Raw genomic sequence first — 23,604 nt, 5'->3', positions numbered from 1 at the left:
TTACCTGTTGACATCTCTGCCACTTCTCTTGCTACAGGACCCAGAGATCCTCCGCCGAGATCCTTCTAGGAAGAGGACTTGTAAGAGGAAGCATGTAGACTCCCCCGAGTCTGTCGCCCGGGATACTGACTTTGATGAGTCAGAGGATCCCCCCTCTGAGGATGTCTCCTTTTCAGACATCCTAGAACTTAAAACAGAGGGGAAACTGGCTCACCAACAATCCCTCTGAGGATGAGTCAGTATACCTAGAGGCATTTGGATCTCGCCTCCACCTCCTGGGTGTCTCTGACTCTGTAGAGCCAGTCCCTAGGAGGCCTTCTAAATTTATCACTGCCCCTAGTGACAAACAATTAAAGGAACTTGCAGATCCTCATCCTCCTAATAAGGACTCTAGGACCATGGATAAATTATCTTTGTCACTTCACCAGACTCCAGAGATATCCTGAAGGAGCTGGGAGAAGTAGTTCAGGATCCTACAGCTGCAGGGGCTCAAGAAAAGATTGAGCTAGGAACCCTCAATTCCATTGCTAACTCCTCCATGCGGCTAATATCTTATGCTGCGGATGGGCAGTAGAGAGAGAGCACACAGGTGTGGCTCTTAGACGCCAAGCCTGGATTTCACAAATTCTCCCTTTGATGGGTCAGCTTTGTTTGGCCCTCAGGTGAGGAGACCTTGACCAGGTGTGAGCAGGACGGCAAGACTCTTTCTGCTGTTGGAGTCGCCTTATCCCAAAGGACAGAAGGGTGGGAAGAAGAGGCAGAGGGGGTAACAACACAGACCGCCTAGAGGCAGAGGGGTCCAAGAACCAGGGAAACAGGGCTCTGATAAGCCCTTTCAGCATCCCTGAGGTGTTGCCCGGCTGTCCTTCCTTGGAGGCAGTCGGGAAGATTATCACTGTACCCAGAAGCCTGGCATTCCCTCACTCAAGACAGATGGGTACAGTCGATCATATCCAAGGGTTACATAATTCCTTTCGAGGAAAGTCCCTTCCCTCAAGTCTTCTCCAGATGTACCAGGACATTGCAGAGTTAGAAAAAACTACTGCAAAAGAGCCATTCAGCCAGTTACAATAGACCATTCAGAGCCCGAATCTACTTCAAGGTTCTTTTGGTCCCCAAAAGACGGAGACTGGAGACCAATATTGATCTCAGCAGACTCAACAAGTCTGTCAGGAAGACAAGATTCAAATGTCACTCTTCAGTCAATTCTGCCCTTCTTACAGAAGGACAACTGGATGTGCTCAATAGATCTTCAGGATCATCAAAATTCACAGACGCCCAGGAGAGATTTCTCCGCCTCGCTGGGGTCCAGTCATTTCCAGTTCAGAGCCCTGCCCTTTGGTCTCACTACAGCCCCAGAGTGTTCACCAAATGCATGGCAGTGGGTCACGCTCACCTGAGACGCCCAATTCCAGGTGTTTCCCCTGTCAGCCACCACCAGGCATCAGCTTATACAAGCCAGGGATTACACAATAGACCTTTGTTCTCATTTGGGCATCTCAGTCAACTTCAAAAGTCATCCTTATCGCCCTGCCAGTCTATTACCTTCATAGGCAAACTTAAACACTGTTCGATGTCAGCTACCCTTACAGAACAAAGAGTTTCAGACATTCAGACTGATCATTCTGGCCAGCAAGAAAGTACAGGCCAGAATGGTTCTAAAGGTATTAGGTCTCATGGCTGCGCCCATTACTCTTCCCCTGGCTCGATTCTACATGCGCCTCCTTCAGTGGATGCTGTTCACACAGTGGTCATACCAGCAACTCCCAATGCGTCACCAGATTCTGGTGTCACAAACATGCAAAGAACATCTTGCTTGGTGGATCACATCGCCTCAGGTTCACCAAGGCAGGAGCTTTGTACCTCCGTCCCCCTAGCCACTGTCACCACGGATGCCTCCCTGATCGGGTGCAGGATGGTTCATGGGACGGTACCATCTGCACATAAATGTCCTGGAGATGAGAGCAGTGCTTTTAACCCTCAACGACTTTCTTCCCGTAGGGACAATTGCAGTCCACACAGACAACATGTCTGTAGTTTGGTATATCAACAAACAGGGCGGAACCAAGTCCTACCCCTTGTGTCGAGCTCAGACTATGGCAATGGGCGATCTCCTCTCATCGGTTTCTCCTGGGAAAACCAACATTATAGCGGACAGATTGAGCAGAGCTATTCTCATGCCTCACGAGTGGTCTCTCAAGCAATCCATAGCGGAAGAGATTTTTCTGGAATGGGGTCGCCCATGTTTTGCGATTTTTGCTACTCCCCAAAACAGCAAATGTCCAGACTTCTTCAGCCTCTTCCTCTATCAGGCCATCCCCAGAGACGCTCTGACCTAGGATTGGCCCCAGGGACTTCTTTATGCCTTCCTCCATTTCCTCTGATCCCTCAGGTGATCCAGAAAGCTACCGCTTTGAGAGCCAAATTGATTCTCATTGCCCCTTACTGGCCTCGACAAGTTTGGTTCTCCATCATCACCGCATCTGGACCCAGTGCCAGATCTACTGATTCACCAATCTGGTCAGCTGCACCGGTCAATCCCTTCTCTCAACCTCACAGCATGGTTGCTCCACTTCCTTCCTTAGCCAGGGTTCCTTTGATCTCTAACCCAGTTAGAGATATCATAGCACTAAAATCCTCTACCAGGAGGATTTACACAAGCAAATGGAAACGTTTCTCTTATTGGGCTAAGGCCCAAAATATTGATCCTTTTACTGCCCCTGTTCAGGCAGTTCTGGACTTCTTAGCAGAGATTTTTCATGCAGGCTCCTCTTCTTCCACAGTCAGAGTTCAGTTGGCTGCTATTTCCAATTTTCATGTCGGGATAGCAGATCATAATATTATGTCCCATAGGCTCTGCAGGGCCTTCTTGAAAGGAATTTTCCTACTAAAGCCTCCAATCAGGAATCCTCCTCCTCAGTGGGATCTAAATTTAGTGCTGACATCCTTGATTCTTCCAGCTGTTTCTTGTTCCCAAAATATCTTTCTTGGAAAACGTTTCCTAGTGGCTATTACATCTGCCAGGAGGGTGTCTGAACTTCATGCTCTTTCGGTTCGACCTATTTGATTTTTCACAAAGACAGAGTATCTTTGAGAACTAATCCATCCTTTTACCTAAGGTCGCAAAACAATCTGAATCAATCCATTGATCTCCTGTATTTTTCCTAACTATTCAGATAGAGCTGAACAAAAGCTACATTATCTTGACGTCCACCGTCAGCTTAGATATTATTTGGACAGAACAAAAATTTAGAAAATCTGATCAACTTTTGTTTCCTATGCAGATAATAAAAAGGCCTTCCTGTTTCTAAAGTGACTTTGTCCAGATGGCTTTCTTCGTCATCACTGAAATTTATACGATCAGGGGAAAACAGCTGTGCTCAAAACCTAAAGCACATTCAACTAGGAGTTTAGCTGACTGCCTTTGGACACTATTTGTGCAGCGCCACTGGGCCACTCCTCACACTTTTGTTTCCCATTACAAATTGGACTTGGCCTCCAGGGACAGAGCCAGTTTTGGCTCTACAGTCCTCAAGAGTTTGTTCCATTGAGCCACCCAGGATAGAGGTGCTACCCATGTTAGTTGTCTTCTCGCCTTCTTTCTTCCTCCTTCCCCTGGCCTGGACAGACCTTGTATAAGCAACTATTATGCTAAAGACCATTCAGTCCTGGTCCTTTTCCATCTGTAAGTTTCTTCTTCCTTTGGGAAGTATTTTATGCTTGGTGTTATTGCCCTTTGTCAACAAACGAGATCTGCATCATGGGATATGGGGCTGCCTCGAGCTGGTAAAAGGAGTTCTCAAGAAAGAAGGCGAGAGAAGACAACTAACATGGAACGTTATGGTAGGTACATAACTTCTTAATTTCTCCCCTGGACCACCACATCAAACATTTCATCCAAAAGGTATTGTGGATATCCGTGTTCCCTAAACATATCTAAAACGTGGTTACTCTGAATAAAAAAATCAGTGTCATTAGATGTCATCCTACTGATCCGTACAAGTTGACCTTTAACAAGGTTCTTTTTCTGAAAGAAAGGATGTCCACTTCTAAAATGGAGATATGAATTCGAAAAAGTATCCTTGCGAAAAATGTTGGATGAAAATCCTCGGTCAGTTTTGGTGAGGGTAATATCCAAAAAAGTAAGCACATGGGGGTTGTAATTATAGGTAAATTCTAAAAATGTAGTAGTACCTTTAAGGTATTCCAAAAACTCAACAAATTGATCGTGTGAGCCCTTCCAAAAAATAACAATGTCATCCAAAAATCTTTTATATAGGCACCAATGTGAAGCAAATTTACTCTTCAAAACGTGCAACTCCTCCCACTCAGATAAAATAATGTTTGCATAAGTAGGGGCACATTTGGCACCCATGGCCACTCCTTTAGTTTGTTTAAAGAACTCACCCTGAAAAAACGGTTGTTTTTAAGAATAACGTCCATGAAAAGTAAACAGTTGTTAAAATCATCATTGGAAAACAATTTGCTGTCCCTCATACTCTCCTCTAACCAGAGGAGACCAATATCATGGGGAATTAGACCCAAAAAGGTCCACTATATCTAAGGTAATGAACACCAAATCAGAAGAAAATAACTCGAGTTTCCGACCTTCATTTGGATTTCCCCAACAAGCTTTGTTTCTGGTTCTTTAGGGGAAGCCAGCCTTCCCCCTCTAAGGGACCTAGAACTGATTTTTCCTTCTGATTCTTCTGTTCAGGAATCTGATATTTCTGTTGCTTCTGATTACCAGGATTTGCCCTTATCTACCTATGAAGATTCTGATGTAGAGAATTCCATTCCCTCTGCTTCCCTTCCAGAAGAGGTTTCTTTTGGTGAAACCTTGCACACTATTTCCGCTGGGAAAGCCAGGGTTACTTTGACTCCAAAAAGAGGCTTAGGGAATTCTTACTCTTCCCTCAACACAGGCTTTTAGCTATCCCTCCTGTTCTGGACATTGTAGATGATGCTTTTTTGGAATCTAGCCTTTCCCCAGATACTTTACCTAGAGCTCCCAGAAAACCTGACCGGTATTAGAGTACCTGACTCTCCCAAGTTCCTCTTCAAGAATCCTACTGCGGATCCAGAGACCATTTCCTAAGGACCAAAGGGCATTAAGGCTACTACTGCCAAAACCCTACCCCTTCTGATAGAGATTCTAGAGCCTTGGACAGATGGGGTAAGAAGGTATGCACTTCTGCTACTTTAGCCATTACTGCTTTAAATTGCCAGTTTCATATGTTAAAGTACCAGCAGCATATTATGGGACTACTTAAACAGAAAATTATTTTGATTCCTGACTGTGCTGAACATGCAGAATTACAGGATTTAATGCATTCTGCAAAACAAGTTGGTAAACATACTTTGCAATGTGGTTTTGACTCTTTAGAAGCATCTTGCAGGGCTGCTGTCACTGGGTCTGTAGTTAGAATGCATGTTTGGCTTAAGGAGCAAACTTTGCCGAATCATGTTAAAGCTAAATTACTGGATGCTCCCTTAAACCAAGACCACCTGTTTGGCAGCAAAGCAGAAGTCGTCAAAAAGATGGAGGAAAAAGCTTAAAGCTATGCAAACTGTTAGATTTCCTGCAAGTACAGCCTCCCAGATTTAGTAGGCATTGGCCTTCAAAGAATTGGTCCTTTCCAGTCTCTTCCAGGCCTTCTCTTTCCAAACCCAGGAACAGCAGACCACCTAGGTTACAGTTGCAGGCTACACACAGGTCTAAGCAGTGGGGGTCTCCCACTTCGAAAGCAGGGAGTAGTCCGACACCCCCTATGGAAAAATGGCATAATGACTTAACGTTAACCCTTCCAAGCCATGCTCAGCTGCCTGCTCCCTTAGGAGGAAAGCTGACCATGCATGCAAAAAACTGGAAACTCATTACCCAGGACAAATGGGTTTTCAATATAGTTTCCCAAGGATACAGATTCCACTTCCACACCCTACTAATCCCAAACGGTTGGCTAGACCTACCCCCAAATCAATGGGCAGAGGCTCAACAGCAGGATGTTCTTTGTGTTTCACTGTTGCAGTGATTACATATGAGTAATTTGCTGGCAGATTGTCTTCAGTCGGCCTGATTAACAAAGTCTTGGGTCCTGCGTCGGTTGCTGTCCCTTCCATGACGTCAGGTTGTCAGGGGTATAAAACATGCAGCCGATGCCATTACATCAGTCTTTCTTGCTGACCGGTGCCCGAAGCAGTTTGCAAGTGCCGGTCGGCCGACTCCTGAAATTTTTGTTTTCGAGTTTCAGAACCGAAGTCTTCAACTAAAAGCTAAGTACCCCGTTGGGGAAACTTTTTCTTGCTCCTTACCGATGTCAGTAAAAGTTAATAATTGCGTTACTTGTGGGAAGCAAATACCTTATAAGGATTTTCATTTGTACTGTATTCCTTGCCTAGGCCCTGACCACAACGGTTTTGTGTTAAATTTAATCAACACACTATTAAACGTCGGTATATTTTTGCTTCTAAATATTTTGGCTCTAGATTTAATTATCCAGAAATGACGTTGGTTAGCAACCCAACTACCGGAATATCTAAAAAAAAACGCAAAGCAAAAGACAGAGACAGACCGTATAGGTCCAAAACTGATGACGCTTCTTGCCAGTTCACCGATACTCAGTGAGGTGCTTTCGCAGCCCCTGATGCCCGCTACTTCTGATTCGCAGGCCTCTACTGAGACCCATTTGGTGTACGGTATGCCGCGAGATGCTTCAGTTATGGAACCCGCGGATGTCTCTACCTTAGATGTGTCTGGAGCCGCTGTGCAGGCACTGGCTTCTGAGAGTGTTTTCAGGTCTACAGATTTGTGTATTAGACCAACGCCATCTTCAAAACTAAGGCCAAAATCTATGTCTAAAAGAAAAGACGCCTGGGCCACATATGCAGGCCCCTATGCCTAAAAAAACAAAGATCAAAATGGCTGAAGATTTAATTATTCTGATCAGGGGTAGTCAACCCCCTCCTTCTAAGAGGCCTAGGCAAGACATTGATTATGAATCTTCTGAACAGGATTTTATTTCTTCTGACTCTCCTAATGAACAGGATTTGTCTCTTCCTACTTATGATGACTCATTCCATTCCTTCTGCTTCTCCTCCTGAGGATTTTTCTTTTGAGGAAACTTTACATACCTTAAGGGAACATTTCCACTGGGAAAGTTAGGATTTCTCTGAATCTAAAAAGAGACTTGGGGATTTTCTTCTTCCTCAGCATAGGCCTTTGGCTATACCTCCTGTACTAGACATTGTTCATGATGTGTTTTCAGAATCTAGTATGACTCCTGATTCCCTGCCTCCGACTCCTAGTAAGCCAGACAGATACTACAGGGTTCCTGACTCCCACAAATTCCTTTTCAAAAATCCTATTGCTGATCCTGAGACCATTTCTCAGGGTCCCAAGGGCATTAAGGCTTCTACTGCTAAAAGTCCTACCCCTTCTGATAGAGATTCCAGGGCGCTGGATAGATGGATAAGAAGGTTTATACTTCTGCAACCTTGGCAATCAGGGCTTTAAACTGTCAATTCCATATGCTAAAATATCAGCAGCATATTATGGGACTGCTTAAACAGAAAATGATGTCAATTTCTGACTGTGGAAAATAAAGATTTACAGGATTTATTACATGCAGCTGAACAAGTTGGAAAATATGCTTTGCAAAGTGGTTTTGATTCCTTGGAGGCGTCTTGCAAGGCTGCTGTAATTGGATCTGTGCTAAGAAGGCATGCTTGGCTCAAAGAGCAAACTATGCCTGATCAATGTTATAGCAAAACTGTTGGATGCTCCTTTCAACAGGACCGTCTCTTTGGTAATAAGGCTGAAGAAGTGTTAAAGATGGAAGATAAAGCTAAATCTATGCAAACTGTGAACAATTTCTTACAAGTGCAACTTCCAAGATTTAGTAGGCACTGGCCTACTAAGAACTGGTCCTTTCCAGTCCCTTTGAGAGCCGCTCAAGTCAAATCCAGACATTCCAAAGGCTCCAGGTTTCAATCACAAGGAATTTTAGAACAAAACAATGGGGTGCCTCCACCTCCAAATCTGGAAACAACAAGGCACCTCCCTATAGTAAACAGTCTCAATGACTTCCCTCTACACTCACCAAGCACTTACCTTTTAGCCGCCCCTTTGGGGGGAAAACTGACACGTCATGCACAAAACTGGCAACTTATTACCCAGGACAAATGGGTTTTAAATATAGTATCCCAGGGATACAGATTTCATTTCCACACGTTGCCAATCCCAAACGGATGGCCAGACCTGCCCCCAAATCAGTGTGCAGAGGCACAGAAACAAGTTCTGTCCCTCATGAACATGGGGGCTATTCAACCAGTACCAAAAGAGGAAAAGGGACAAGGTTTCTATTCAAGACTTTTCCTGGTATCCAGAAAAGACAAATCATGGCATCCAATTTTGGACGTATCTGCTCTAAACACATTTCTGGACATTCCAAAATTCAAAATGCTGACTCAACAGTTACTACCTATGCTAGGCAAAGATGCCTGGTTGGTAACTCTAGACTTAAAGGAGGCTTACCTGCATATCCCAATCAGGGAATCTTGCAGAAGATACCTCTGCTTCAAAGCAGGCTACTTGCATTACCAGTTCTCTGTACTGCCATTTGGCTTATCTACTGCACCCAGAGTCTTCACAAAGTGCCTGGCTCCAGTAATTGCATTTTGCAGGCAAAGAAATATTCAAATATATCCATACCTGGACGATTGTCTAATTCAGGCGGAAAACAAGGACATTCTTCTAAAGCTTCTGGCGTTTGTAAAAAGGGTTGCAACTTGTCTAGGATACACCATAAATGAAAAGAAATCACAACTGGTACCCTCTCAAAAAATTACATTCCTGGGTGCAAGCTTGAATACAGCTACCCAGATGACTTACCTTATGCCAGAAAAGCAAATTCAATTGGTGACTTACTTCAAACAGGTGGCCCCAAAAAAACTGCTTTCTGCAAGACAAATTCTGCAAGCCTTGGGTTTCATGGCCTTCTGCATTCTTCTAATTCCATATGCAAGACTGCATATGAGGAAACTTCAGTGGTACTTAAAAAGTTTATGGAGTCAACATTGTCACAGCCTAGAAACGATGATTCCTATCATACCTTGCTTGCAACTAGAGTTCCTATGGTGGGCAGAGGTCTGCCACCAAAACTAGGGACTGCCATTCACTCCTCTCCCTGCCGCCCAAACCCTAACTACAGATGCATCAGACTATGCTTGGGGGGGCTCATCTGGTAGGGAAGTGCATTCAGGGCAAATGGAGCCCAAATCAAATGCACCTTCATATCAATCAGAAAAATGCTGGCTGTACAGAATGCACTGACGGCCTTCAAGGACTGCCTTCATCCAGGACAATTAATGATAGACAACACCACCGTTGTGGTACATAAGCAGGGGGTACACATTCCTACCCCCTTTGCAGACTAGCCATGGCATTGTAGAACACAGCCTTGACCTACTAAATACAGCTACAGGCTCAATTCCTGCCAGGAAAGCTGAATACTATGGCAGACGAACTAAGCAGAAGTCTTATGGACCACACGAATGTAAACTGGAACCACAAATTTTCAACATGTTGACACGCAAATGGGGGAGTCCAGGCATAGTTCGGGATGAGGCAAAAAGATCTATCAGTTGGACAAATTCTGCACAAGAATTCATCACAAAAAAGCTTGGAAAGTGGATGCTGTATTATTCAGCTGGAAAAACCCATCGGTCTATGCCTTTCCACCTCTGCTCCCCAAGGTTCTACTAAGTCAGACAGGACAAACCAAAAATGATTGATTGCTCCAGACTGGCCTCGCCAACACTGGTACCCATTCCTACGCAATGCGTCTCACCTTCCTCTGTGGCACCTGCCTCAGACACCTTACCTACTGTCTCAGCAGAACTACCAAATTCTGTGCACGCAGCTCCAATCTTTGAATCTTACAGCGTGGCTAATAATCTAATTTCACCCTTGATATCCCCCAGCAAACCTGTGATGGATGTCATTTTGGAGGCTAGAAGGCCTAGTACTAGAAAATTGTGCTGACAAGTGGAAAAGATTCTGTGTGTGGAACCCAGTCACAAGGAATAAGCACAGCAATGCCCAATATTCCTTCGATTCTACAATACTTAACTGAGATGCTTCAAAAGGGCCTGTAGTTTTCTTCCATAAAAATCCATGCCCCCGCCATTTCAGCTCATTACAACACAGAACCTCCCCTCTTCTCTCATCCTCTGATAAAGCAGCATCTCAGAGGGGCCAAGAACTTAAGACCTCCCAAGAGAGCGCCAACCCCTGCATGGGACCTTAGTTTTGTTTTGTAAAAACTCACTCTCCCTCCTTTTGAGCCAGCTGCTACTGCGGACCTAAAATTTCTCTCCTGAAAAACTGCTTTCCTTTTAGCAGTCACTTCAGCTAGAAGGATTCCTGAATTACAGGCTCTCATGGCAGTGGAGCCTTTCATTATTTTTCATGCGGACAGGGTCTCTCTCAGGACCAATCCATCTTTTATGCCAAAGGTGGTATCCAGTGTGGCTCTCAATCAGACCATTCATCTGCCAACTTTCTTTCCCATTCCACAGAATAAGGGGGAGCGGATTCTGCATTCATTGAATGTACACAGACAACTTAGATTTTACTTAAACAGGACAAAATCTCTAAGAAAATATGAACAACTATTGGTGGCATTTGCTGCAGAGACAGAGGGAAAGGCTATTTCAAAACAGACTATTTCCAAATGGATAAGCCATTGTATTTGTTTCTGCTATATGCACCATGGTAAAACTATCCCCAGTGGGATCAGATGTCATTCCACCAGGGCTGCATCTACTTCTGCAGCCTTTCTCAGAGGGGTTCCTACCAGAGACATTCTAGAAGCTGCTACCTAGAGCTCAGTTCATACGTTCACCAAACATTACCATTTACCTCCCTTCTCTTCTGCTGTCCTGCAGGGCCTTATAGCTGCTCCTAATGCTGTATAAATCCATCCTCCCAACCATAGCTTTGGGAATCTACCCAAATGTAATGACTGCAACAGTGAAACAGAATATAATACAGTTGTGTACACTTACCATAAATGTAGATGTTTGAGTGTATTCACTGTTGCAGTCCTGGTTACCCACCCTCCAGCCCCCTGTTTTTTCTCTTACTATACCTCTACTTTCTTTTGCTATGCTTAAAAGCCTTTTTTTTGTATTTGCTTTTGTTTGGAGGTATGTTTCTTGTGTTTTAAATTATATATATATATATATATATATATATATATATATATATATATATATATATATATATATCCATTTGGGGGGCACCTGACATCTGGGGCAAGAAAAACTGATGTAATGGCATTGGCTGCATGTTTTATACCCCTGACATGGAAGAAGGGACAGCAACCGACGCAGGACCCAAGACTTTGTTAATCAGGCTGACTGAGGGCAACCTGCCAACAGATTATCCAAATGTAATGACTGCAACAGTGAATACACTCGAACATCTACATTTATGGTAAGTGTACACAACTGTACTTTTCTCTAAGTATCATGGCTATTCAACCTGTTCCAGCAGAAGAAAGGGGACAAGATTTTTATTCAAGGCTATTCGTGGTACCCAAAAAAGACAGCTTCTGGTGTCCTATCCTGGACCTCTCTATTCTAAACACCTTTTTGGTAATCCCAAAATTCAAAATGCTAACACTTCAACAGCTGCTTCCTTTGCTGGGCAAAGATGCCTGGTTGGCAACCTTAGACTTAAAGGAATGTTACCTGCACATTCCAATAAGGGAATCTTGCAGGAAATACCTATGCTTCAGGGCAGGCTTCATGCACTATCAGTTCTCTGCACTTCCCTTTGGCTTATCTACTGCGCCCAGGGTATTCACAGTGTCTAGCTCCAGCCATTGCATTTTGCAGGCAGAGAAATATTCAAATATACCCATACTTGGACGATTGTCTGATTCAGGCAGAAAGCCAGGACTTGCTATTAAAACATCTGGCATTCGTAAAGAAACCTCTAACCTCACTGGGGTACACCACAAACGAAAAGAAATCTCACCTAGTACCCTGCCAACAGATTGTATTCCTGGGAGCAAGCTTGAACACAGCTTCCCAGATGGCTTTCCTCCAAAGAAACAAGTTTATTTGACAACCTACTTCAAACTACTGGTCACAAAGACCCAGCTATCTGCAAGGAAAATTCTGCAAGCCCTGGGGTTCATGGTCTCTTGCATTCTAATTATTCCATATGCAAGACTGCATGTGAGGAAACTACAATGGTATCACCATTCTCAGGACCTGGAATCAATGATTCCTATCATTCCTTGTATAAAGACAAAGTTCCTTTGGTGAGCAGAGGCCTGCTACCACAACAAGAGGCTACCTTTCACTCTACCCCCTGCCACCCAAACCCTAACAGACTCATCAGACTATGCATGGGGGGCTCGCTTGGCAGGGTAGTGCATTCAAGAACAATGGAACCCGAGACAGATGCACCTGCATATCAACCAAAAAGAAATGTTAGTTGTACAGAATTCCCTGACAGCCTTCAAAGATTCCAGGACAATTATTGGTAAAGACAAGACAACACCAGAGTTATGTGGTACATAAACAAGCAGGGGGAACCCACTCGTACCCTCTGTGCAGACTAGACATGGCTCTGTGAAACAAAGCCTTGAGCTACCAAGTGCACTTACAAGCTCAATTCCTGCTAGGCAAGCTAACTTCACTGGCAGATGACCTAAGCAGAAATCTCATGGACCCACACAAATGGAAACTGAGCCAAAATATTCAACTTCTTGAGGAACAAATGGGGGACTCCAGAGATGGACTTGTTTGCCTCCCCTCACAACTACCGATTGTACAAATTCTGCACAAGGACTTCCCACAGGCAAGCTTGGAAAGTAGATGCCCTGTCCTTTACCTGGGAAAGCCTCTTGGTGTATGCCTTTACCCCTCTGCCTCTCCTTTGAAAGTTTCTGCTAAAGATCAAACAGGACAAGCCAAGGACAATACTGATTGCACCAGACTGGCCACACCAGCACTGGTACCCCTTTTTTGGGGTATGTCACTGCTGGAACCATGGCACCTGCCTCAGACCCCTTCCCTGCTGTCCCAGGAGGCGGGCCAGATTCTGCACCTTCAGCTTCAAACCCTGAACCTTGCAGCCTAGTTAATTCCTTGAGCTCTCCATTAGCATCCCTCAGTAAGCCGGTGCTAGATGTCATTCTGGAGACAAGGAGGCCTAGTACTAGAAAATCCTATCCTGAAAAGTGGAAAAGATACTGTTCCTGGATCCAGACTCAGGGGATGGGCACAACAGTGCCCAGCTTACCTCATATTCTTCAGTACTTAACAGAAATGCTCCATAAGGGCCTATCCTTCTCGTCAATTAAAATTCATGCATTTGCCATTTCAGCACATTATAATACTGAACCACCCCTCTTCTCTCACCCCCTGCTAAAGCAATTCCTCAGAGGGGCCAAAAATTTAAGACCACCCAGGAGAGCCCCTACTCCAGCTTGGGATCTTAACTTTGTATTGGAAAAGCTCACACTCCTGCCATTTGAGCCATCTGCCACTGCAGAGTTGAAATTCTTTTCTTGGAAAACAGCCTTCCTTCTGGCCATCACTTCAGCAAGAAGAGTTTCTGAATTGCAGGCCCTCATGGCAGTGGAGCCCTTTATTATCTTCCATGCAGACAGGGTTTCCCTCAGGACCAATCCTTCCTTTATGCCCAAGGTGGTGTCTAGTGTGGCCCTAAATCGGTCCATTCATTTGCCTACCTTTTTCCCAAATCCACAAAACAAAGGAGAATGAATACTGCACTCTTTGGACGTGCACAGATGACTTAGATTTTATTTGGACAGGACTAAGCCTCTCAGAAAATCTGAACAGCTGCTAGTTGGCTTTGCTGCAGGGGCAGAGGGGAAGGCCATTTCAAGGCAAACCATTTCAAAATGGATAGCCCATTGCATTCATTTTTGCTATAAGCACCATGGAAAACCTACCCCACCGGGGATAAGATCACATTCCACCAGGGCTGCATCTTACCTCTACAGCCTTTGTCAGAGGAGTCCCTACCAGGGACATCCTAGAAGCATCTACCTGGAGCTCTGTACGTACCTTCTCCAAGCATTACCACATGCCTATTTTTTCTAAATCCAGAGCTTGTTTTGCTACTGCAGTCTTGCAGGGATTAATAGCTGGCCCTAATGCTCTCTAACTTCCTCATCCTTTCCTTAGCTTTGGAAATCAATCCAAATGTGATGACTGCAACAGTGAAACATGAAGAACATAGTACAGTTGTGTACACTTGCCATAAATGTAGATTTTCGAGTATATTCACTGTTGCAGTCCTGGTTACCCTCCTACCAGCCCCCCTGACTACTCTTGGCTCTACCTTTCCTTCTTGTTTGATGTATTTAATTTTTCTGGTGTATTTGCTTTTTTGTTGGAGGTGTAACATATAATTGCTTCCCATTGTGGGGGCACCTGACATCTGGGGCAAGAAAAACTGATGTAATGGCATTGGCTGCATGTTTTATACCCTTAACGACCTGACGTCATGGAAGAAGAGACAGCATCACACACCAGAATCCAAGACTCTGGTATTCAGGCTGGCTGAGGGCTATCTGCAGGCAGATAACCCAAATGTAATGACTGCAACAGTGAATACCCTCGAACATCTACATTTATGGTAAGTGTACACAACTGTACTTTCTCCAAGCTCTGGTCACTCCGCCTTTTGAGCCTGCCACAACTGCAGATCTAAAATTTTTGTTGTGGAAAACAGCTTTTATGGTAGCTATCACCTCTGCTATAGAAGGTTTTCAGAATTTTATAGGCCTTGTCCATCAAAATTCCGTACATGATTTTTCTTAGAGAATTTCCCTTTGGACCATTCCATCTTTTCCTAAGGTGGCATCACCAGTCAATATCAAGCAGACTAATTTGCCTGTGTTCTTTCCCAATTTTACGAACAAGATGGAATACAAAACTACACATGTTGGATGTTCATAGACAGTTACGATTCCATTTACACAGGACAAGACGTTTCCGTAAATCTGATCAATTGTTTATATCCTTCTATAAACCCTTTTTGGGGAAGCCTGTTTCCAAGGTCACTATAGCTATATGTATTTCTTCATGCATCCTGTCTTCTCCGGGTCAGGTGAAAGCTCATTCAACTAGGTCCATGGCTACATCTGCAGCTTTTTGGTCTAGAGTGTCTTTGGATGATATTTGTTCTGCAGCTACTTGGTCATTTCATACGTTTATTTCTCGTTACAAATTGGATTTGACTTCCTGGAGGAGAGCATCCTTTGGTTCCACGGTGCTCTGGAATATCCTACCATGAGGGCCTCCCAGGATTTTTAGTAGCTGGGGACACTGTCCCACAGGTTGAAGACCAAATGAAGTAAACAACTTCAGATAAAGAAGTTATGTACTCACCATAACGTTCCATCTGAGTAGTTTTACTTCATTTGTCTTCAACCGTCCCTCCCTCCTTCCCCGGGACCTTGGTGCATGATCAGCCTACGGGCTGCAGTATAGGTCACAAGTATATTATTAGGTCGCGTTCTCAGTATAAGTTCAGCAAATTCAATCTGGGGATGGAAGGTAGTGGAGGTATATGGGTAAGGGAGGAGTCTGGAGCTGATGCTAGTAATATTTGCCAGCTCGGATCCTTATTCCTACAGGTTGAAGACAAATTAAGTACAACTATTCAGATGGAACATTATGGTGAGTACATAACTTTATATTGTACAATGCAAGCCCCCTTAATCCCATAACTTATTTCAACAACGAATCCTGCCTTTCTAACACCTCTGATTTTCAATCTACTCCATTGACTGGAAATACTTTATTACTTGGCCATTACTATGTGCCTGTTTTCTGTGATATAGTTTACCTGTGATATGGTGCTTGTATATTGTATATTAATTTGTATAAGATATGTTTGCAATTATGTTGTTCTGTGATATTGGTTTATTTTAAGTGTGGGGCCTTTTTTCCCAGATCTGTATTTTAACTGTGTAATATTTTTGCTTTCTGTTTAACTGTGGAGCTTTTCTTCCCGGGCCTCCACTGAAAATGAGTTTTTTGCTCAATGGACTTTCCCGGTCAACAAATGCCAATAAAAAATAAATATGTTTTGCTTAGAATTTGTTGTACATGTGTGACATTGTTGAAGAAACTTCGCATTTGATGTCGCAAAGGTTCTTAGATTTTTTTTCTTTCCTTAGGCATATCAATGAAGACAAGAGGAAAACTGAAGGACAGCGACAGATATTTGATGTAGTTTATGAAGTTGATGGGTGTCCTGTAAGTTCTACTTGTATATATTCAACAGATTAGTATTCAAAAATGTTACAGGAGAAAGAAAAGTGGTTGTAGGAGATGAAATAACTAGCTCAGGGTGGGCCCTTGAACCCCCTATGCGTCAGTGTCATTTATTCATGCTTACCTTAAAAATGTGCATTTGGAATGTGTAAAGCAAGTGCAGTTTGCAGGGCTTAATTGATCTTGCTTTTAATCTATATGTTTTATCATGCCTCTAGCAACTATAGCTGGACAGAAAATTCAGAGTGATTTGGAAGAAAACCCCTTTGGTTTCAGTAAACTTGAGATGTTTTTATTTTTCTTTTCTTAAAAAAATACCTAGTTGGTTTAAAGGTCCATTACTTGAAAAAAAATGTTCTGATCTTCTGAGCTACTAAAAATGCAACATAGAAAACAGCCATTGATTGTGTGTGTATATGTATGTGTGTGTCTGTGTGTGTATGTATGTATGTATGTATATATGTATGTATATATATATATATATATATATATATATATATATATATATATATATATATATATATATATACATACACACACACACACACAAGATGTCTGTGCGTGCACGTGTATCTCTGTTTAGATTATATATTTTTTCTTTGCATTTTCTAGCCCAAAATGACCTAGTGGAAGCAGACATAATGATGTGATTTTGTTGTTTGGTTAAGCTTTCTCTTCCTACTGTGCACTGTGTTCCCTTAAACAATGAGTTTCACACCCTGCCCTCTTGTGCAAAATTTTTTCTTTGTTATTATTTAAAATGGTACTACTCTGTTACTGGTTATCCTGAACATCTCTGCAACTTGTGCCTGAAGCTTTCTTTGTGTGGTGCTACTTTAAGCTGTTTTTATCATGTTTTAGGCACCACAATAAACCTTTTCTTTTTTGTACAGTTAGCAGCGGTTAGCGTTGTTGCTTCACAGCAAGAGGTTCTCCCATTCAATTGTCTGCTGGAGCACCTTCTGTGTGGAGTCTGCATGCCCACCCCACAGTCAACTGACGTTAAAGACATGCATATGTGCGTACGTGAATGGGTGTGCCTTCTTTGAAGGTTGGGCGTCGGGCTGGCAACTTGGCACCATAAAAAATGCACTGCTAATCATTAGCGGACTGGAGTTCCGCTGTGGCAACCCCTAACCTGGAAAAGCTGAAAGACAGTTTTAGTTCCTAAAGTATATATTTTTTAATATTTAATAAATACAATTCTGATTAAGTCTATTTCCTGTGAGGATCTTATTCATTTTGTCTGTCCAATCCAACTGATGGGTCTGTGAGCCAGCAAAACTAGTGCTTTAGTCTGTGGCCTCTCTAATTTTTTCCTGTCATTATGCACCTTTGCAAACATTCATCTCATTTACTCATAAGTCACAGGTCTTGCTCTGCAAAAGCGAAGTGCTGTACTCTCTCAAATCTTTGAAAACATATTCTTAATCTTTATACTTTCATTATTGTAAAATCCTGAGTTTTCCTTATTGGTTATTTTGTGCGTAAACGTCTGACTTCAGTTGCTCTGTCTGTCAAAAATATATTAATCAGAATTGATTAGGATAGGTTTAATTTTTTACATATAGAGGAGGTGTGTGTGTGCGTTGTGTTTGAGAAGTTCCTTGTTATCCTTCTATATTTATTGGTGTTCTGCTAGACTCAACTTTCCCATCTAAGGTAAGAACAGTTTCTGAAAATGCTCCAAATGTTGGTGTAACATTCCCCCTCTGGACACACATGAGTTGTGTGTTGTCTGGTGGTGGAACATTTGTTAGGCCTTCTGTCCATGCTACTTGTCTGACTGAAGGAACATACTGATTTTTGAAGAGTTTGGTTCCAGCTGAGCCTAAGGCAGAAAAACTTAAGAAAGAAAGATAAATAGATGAGAGAAGGACAAAGGCAAATCTAAGAGTGTAGACCAGTGAAGTGGTGGCTTCATCCAAAAGCACTTTGACTGGAGACAGCCTCATTGTTGCCTCTGATCAGACCACCTGCATTGGCTTCAATTGTTTTAGAGCCAATAGTAATCCAGCACAGGTTGACAAAATCCATTATGAGTAGGACTTCTGAGAAAAGTGCTCTGTCAAGTTCCTTTTCAGTCCCCTTTTAGATCTCTTTTCAGGTCCTCCTTGAGCACTTCAGATGTGGATTAGGGATGCATCATGCAAGCTGCCTTCAAGACTCCAGTTGCGATGATGATCACTTGTCCATCCTCACTGTCAGGGGGTAAGCAGGCTGTACCTTCTCTTCCCCTTAACTTCTTTTCTTGTCTAAACTTCAGCACCAGCATCTCTGGAACTTGAAACATCCCTTGGAGACTGGGTTTCATTTCTAATGTGCTCTACACAGAAGCCTTCGGAGCTGAGTGGCTCTCTGGCCAGATGCTTTGATGCCAAGACTTCAGCACTGTCCTCGAGCCACTTTATGTGGCTATTTTTTTGGTGGCTGAGACTTTGGACTTCAATGTGTCGGCACAGATCCCCTCCTTGAGGCCTTCCACTTTGATCGTCTCAGGGCTGCTTTCATTGGTACTGTCAGCTTCTTTCTTTGTAAGAGTGGTTGCAAGTCACTTGGGCTTCTGTGATCTGGCAGGTTTGAGACGGACATTCAAGGCTATGGTGAGGATTATTATAGCATCTCCTCTGAGATCTGATTTGCAGGCTTTTTCAGTGTTAACCCCCTTGGACACCCACCCATCTGTCTCTTAGCCACTCCATGCATTCCAGGATCAGATGTAAAGAAATGGTCTCAAGATTTCTGCACAAATGCTGTCAGAATTCTCTGAGGAGTTGGACTCACCCCCCCTCCCCCACCTGACATTTCAGGAAAGAATACATGCAAGAATAGTAGTATTTACTTTCCTTTGGAGTCCATCATATTGGATACTGATCTGGATAATTGAGAGGGTCCCCTCCCACAGAAGATGACAACCCTATGAATTCCACACCTGAAAGGAGCAGTTGTGGCAGAAGCAACCCCTCAGACCAAGAAGTTAGTGGCCTGCAACACTAGGGATATCCTGGTCCCTTTTCCGACCGGCAACCTGACCATCACTGAAGGGCTGCCAAACTGCTCCCTTATGGAAGCAGTTGGGGGTCATTTATCCATCTACTCTCCTTTTTGGCTGGCTATGACACGGGATTATTGGTTAAGTAGGATAATATCCAGAGGCTATAGATTTCTCCTTTCTTTTCCATCAGCTGCACCACATCCTAGCCATCACCAAACGAGAAATAGTCTAATCTGGGGGGGGGGCATCCAGGAGATCCCACCAGATCAGAGAGGGTCAGAGCACTATTCATGATTTTTTTTTATTACAAAGAAAAACACTTCAGGCAAATTTTGGATCAGAGTGGCCTAGACACTTTCATCAAGAAACCCCCATTCAGAATAGTCTCTGTGCAGGTAGTTGTGCCTTGCCTTCAAGCAAGTAATTAGATGTTCTCTGTAGAACTTTTGAGGATCCTCACCTTCCTATCAGGATAACCAAAGCTTCCAAAAGATATTTGCGTTTCCATCTAGGGACCAGCCACTGTCATTTCAGAGTCCTGCCCCTTGGTCTCACCACAGCTCTCCGGGTGTTCACCATGTGCATGGGTGTATTCGCAGTCCATTTGTGACTCAAAGGAATTTGTATGTTTCTGTATCTAGACAACCAGCTCTTTGCAGTCACGCAGAGTTTTTGCTAAAAGCCAGAGATTACTTGATGCAGTTCTGTCTGTCCTTGGGCATTTCTAGAAACTATTAAAAATCACAGCTTTCAACCAAACCAAGTGATTCATTTCATTGGATGCCATCCAAACACAGCAAGCTGCATAGTATCCATTCCTTCAGACAGAATTCAGGTTTTAAGAAACTCAGTACAGACACTACTCTGATTCAAGGCCCCACTATCAAACCTGGTTATCCAAGTCCTCTGAAGGGCATCATCTTCAGTTCATGTGGTACAGTTCTCCTGATTTCACATGAGAATCTTTCAGTAGCTTCTCAGAGCACAGTGGTAACAACTTGCAGACCATCTTTCTTCTCTAATAATCACTCCTTTCTGCAACGTTTATTTACAGTGGTGGCTAACTTCTGACTTCATTCTTTCCACAAGACCATTTGTTATGCCATTTCCAATAGCATGGGATTCTAACCTATCATTCGGATTGGATGGATGGGATCAACAGGATACGGTAATTATTTACATAACATAATGCTGGTTCTTTTCATCCAAGTCTGTCTGATGCAACATTCTTCTTTCCATCTCCCTTCCAAATTGCCACGCCCGAGGATTTTCCACAGTATTCTCCTTCAAAACTACTCTTCATTTGTTACAGATAAGCAAACTCTGAAGTAACTGTTGACACAGGGGCATTATGAGAAGGAAAAATAAAGGAGCTTGTGGCTGGAGCACTAGTTTTGCTGGATCAGATCTGACAAGCAGCCCAAAAACCTATCTATCATAACAGGATCCAGAGCTTATGGTAAGCTCACAATTCCTAAAAGCAGAGAAGATGTAAATGCTGGTATGCAGCAAAGAAGCTTTAATTATAGAAAGACTTGAAGGAACACAGGGCTGCAAACATCTAACTGTGTGGGCTTTTCCTAAGCCAAAAAATGTAAAATGTGATAGTTAATCACAGTGAATTATGGCTAATAGGTGTTAATGTGCCATATCAGCAATTGTTGATTTGGTTCCTTTAGTCTCCCTCTGCCTAGCATGCAACTCTGAGCAATTCACTTAACCAAACCCATGCTCCTAGGTCACCCCGAAAAAAACATTTATGATGTTCATCGTGCTATACTGCTGCAGTCATACTTGGGTTATCCTGTCGTCAGGCGGTCCCGCAGTTGGCAGAATCCCAAAGTCTTGGTCCGGCGTCAGTTGTCACTTCTTCCCTGACGTCAGTGCGACAGGGGTATAAAAGAGACAGCTGACGCCATTTTCTTCAGTCTTTCTTGCCACGCGGTGCCCAAAGCAGAAGCAGTTCGCAAGTGCCGGTTGGCCAGCTCCTGAAATTTTTGAATCAAGTTTCAGCCTGAAGTCTTCTCTAAAGTTAAGTACCCCGTTGGGGAAACTTTTCTTGCCTCAGACTGATGTCAGACAAAGTTAATAATTGTATTTCTTGTGGGAAGCAAATACATAAGGATTTTCATTCTTATTGTATTCCTTGCCTAGGCCCAGACTACGACGTATCTGATTGTCGGTTTTGTGCTAGGTTCAACAAACGTACAATTAAGCGTCTGGCAGAATTCACCCAGCATTATTTCGGCAGAAAATTTAATTATAGCATGCCATCGGAGCAACCGACATCAGCAATGATTAAAAAATGCAAAGATAAGGACCGGCAGCCAAGACCAGATACCGAGGCCTCAGCAAGGCCTGACGCCGGTTTTCAGCGAGGTGCCTTCTCAGCCCCTGACTACCGCTGATTCAGAATTTGACGGCATCCCAAACCGAAACCGTTGGGCCTCAGGATCCGGTTCCACCTCACTCCTCGGACGCCAGCCCCGACGGGGATCCGGAAACTTTGAATAGACCTTCGGTTTCAGAGGGTGTTTTCAAACCGACAACTGCCTCTGCCAAACCTTATGCTAAACTCAAAGCCCCCTTGAAAGTTAGAAAACTTGGGCCACACACCCCCCCCCCCCCACAGGCCCCTATGCCTAAAAAACAGATGCTTAAGATGGCAGAGGATTTAATTACTCTTATCAGGGGATCCCAGCCCCCACCTGACAAAAGGCCTAGACTGGAGGAAGATTATCCTTCCTCTGACCAAGCATCCATTTCTTCAGGCAACTCTGATGACCAGGATTACTCCTTCCCTCCTTATGAAGACTCAGATGCTGAAGAGTCCATTCCCTTTGTGTCCCCCCCCCCCCCGAAGACTACTCTTTTGGGGAAACTTTACACACCATGAGGGAACACTTCCACTGGGAAGGCCAAGATTATTCTGACTCCAAGAAAAGACTCCGTGAGTTTCTTCTTCTTCCACAGCATAGACCCCTGGCAGTTCCTCCAGTTCTAGACATTTTGGATGATGTTTTCTCTGAATCCAGTTTAAACCCAGATTCCTTACCTCCAGCTCCAGCTAAACCAGACAGATACTACCGAGTTCCTGATACTCATAAGTTTCTATACAAAAGCCCTAATGCAGACCCCAAGACCATTTCCCAGGGTCCCAAAGGGGTTAAGGCCTCTACTGCTAAGAATCCACTCCCTTCTGAAAGAGATTCCAGAGCATTAGAAAGATGGGGAAAGAAAGTGTATACTTCTGCCACTTTGGCCATGAGGGCATTAAACTGCCAATTCCACATGCTAAAATACCAACAGTATTTGATTACACAGTTAAAGCAGAAGCTGATCCCTCAGACAGATCAACTAGATTTCAAAGAGATACAGGATTTGCTGCATGCAGCAGAACAAGTGGGAAAACGTACCTTACAGTGTGGTTTTGATTCATTGGAAACCTCATGTAGAGCAGCTGTCACAGGGTCTGTCATACGTAGGCATGCTTGGCTTAAAGAACAGGCCTTACCAGAATGTCAAAGCAAAGTTATTGGATGCCCCATTGCAGAAAGATGTGTTATTTGGTGTCAAAGCAGAGGACAGAGGAAGTTTTGAAGAAAATGGAAGAAAAGGCAAAATCTATGCAAACAGTTAAAGATTTTTTACAGGTACAACCTCCTCGTTTCAGCAGAAACTGGCCATCAAAAAACTGGTCCTTTCCTGCATCAGACAGACCCCAAAGAGGTAGGTACAGGTGCCCAAGGGGCAGAGGCCAGCCACAAGGTTCTTTCAGGCCTAGACAATGGCATACAGCAACTCAGAGGTGGTGACGAAAGATCTCAACCTTTCAGGAAACAAACACAATGACTTCCCTCTTCGCCTGCCAAGCAAAATTGCCCTGGCAGCACCTTTGGGAGGGAAACTGGCTCTATTTCCACAAAATTGGCATAACAAAGGACAAATGGATTCTGGACATTACCCGAGGCTACAGATTTCATTTCCACACTTTACCTTGGATGAGAGGCATGCCAAATCTGCCTCCAAACCAATGGGCAGAGGCTCAAATGGAAATTTCAGCTCTCATGGATATGAAAGCAATTCAAAAGGTACCTACAAAAGAGCAAGGTCAAGGTTTTTACTCAAGACTGTTTCTAGTCCCAAGAAAGGACAAAGCCTGGAGACCCATCTTAGACCTCTCAATTCTGAACACATACCTGAAGGTACCCAAATTCAAAATACTCACTCTACAGCAGCTCCTTCCCATGCTGGGCAAGGAGTCTTGGCTGGTAACGTTG

At 43.6% G+C, this 23,604-nt stretch overlaps 1 protein-coding gene across 1 annotated transcript in view; it reads left to right on the top strand.

Moving 5' to 3' along the window:
* Positions 1 to 23,604, top strand: part of ECT2 (epithelial cell transforming 2) — a 1,537,379-nt gene that overhangs the window by 917,097 nt on the left and 596,678 nt on the right. The window contains exon 17 of the mRNA XM_044070772.1: positions 16,233 to 16,311. Coding sequence (XP_043926707.1) covers positions 16,233 to 16,311 — 79 coding nt within the window. The remainder of the gene's footprint in view (positions 1 to 16,232; positions 16,312 to 23,604) is intronic.

The sequence above is a fragment of the Protopterus annectens genome, chromosome 4.part1 (genome assembly GCF_019279795.1).
Source record: "Protopterus annectens isolate FY-2018-M chromosome 4.part1, PAN1.0, whole genome shotgun sequence".
NCBI classification, from domain to species: Eukaryota; Metazoa; Chordata; order Ceratodontiformes; family Protopteridae; genus Protopterus; species Protopterus annectens.
The sequence above is the reverse complement of the archived record's forward strand: the minus strand, read 5'-3'. Positions and strand labels throughout refer to the sequence as shown.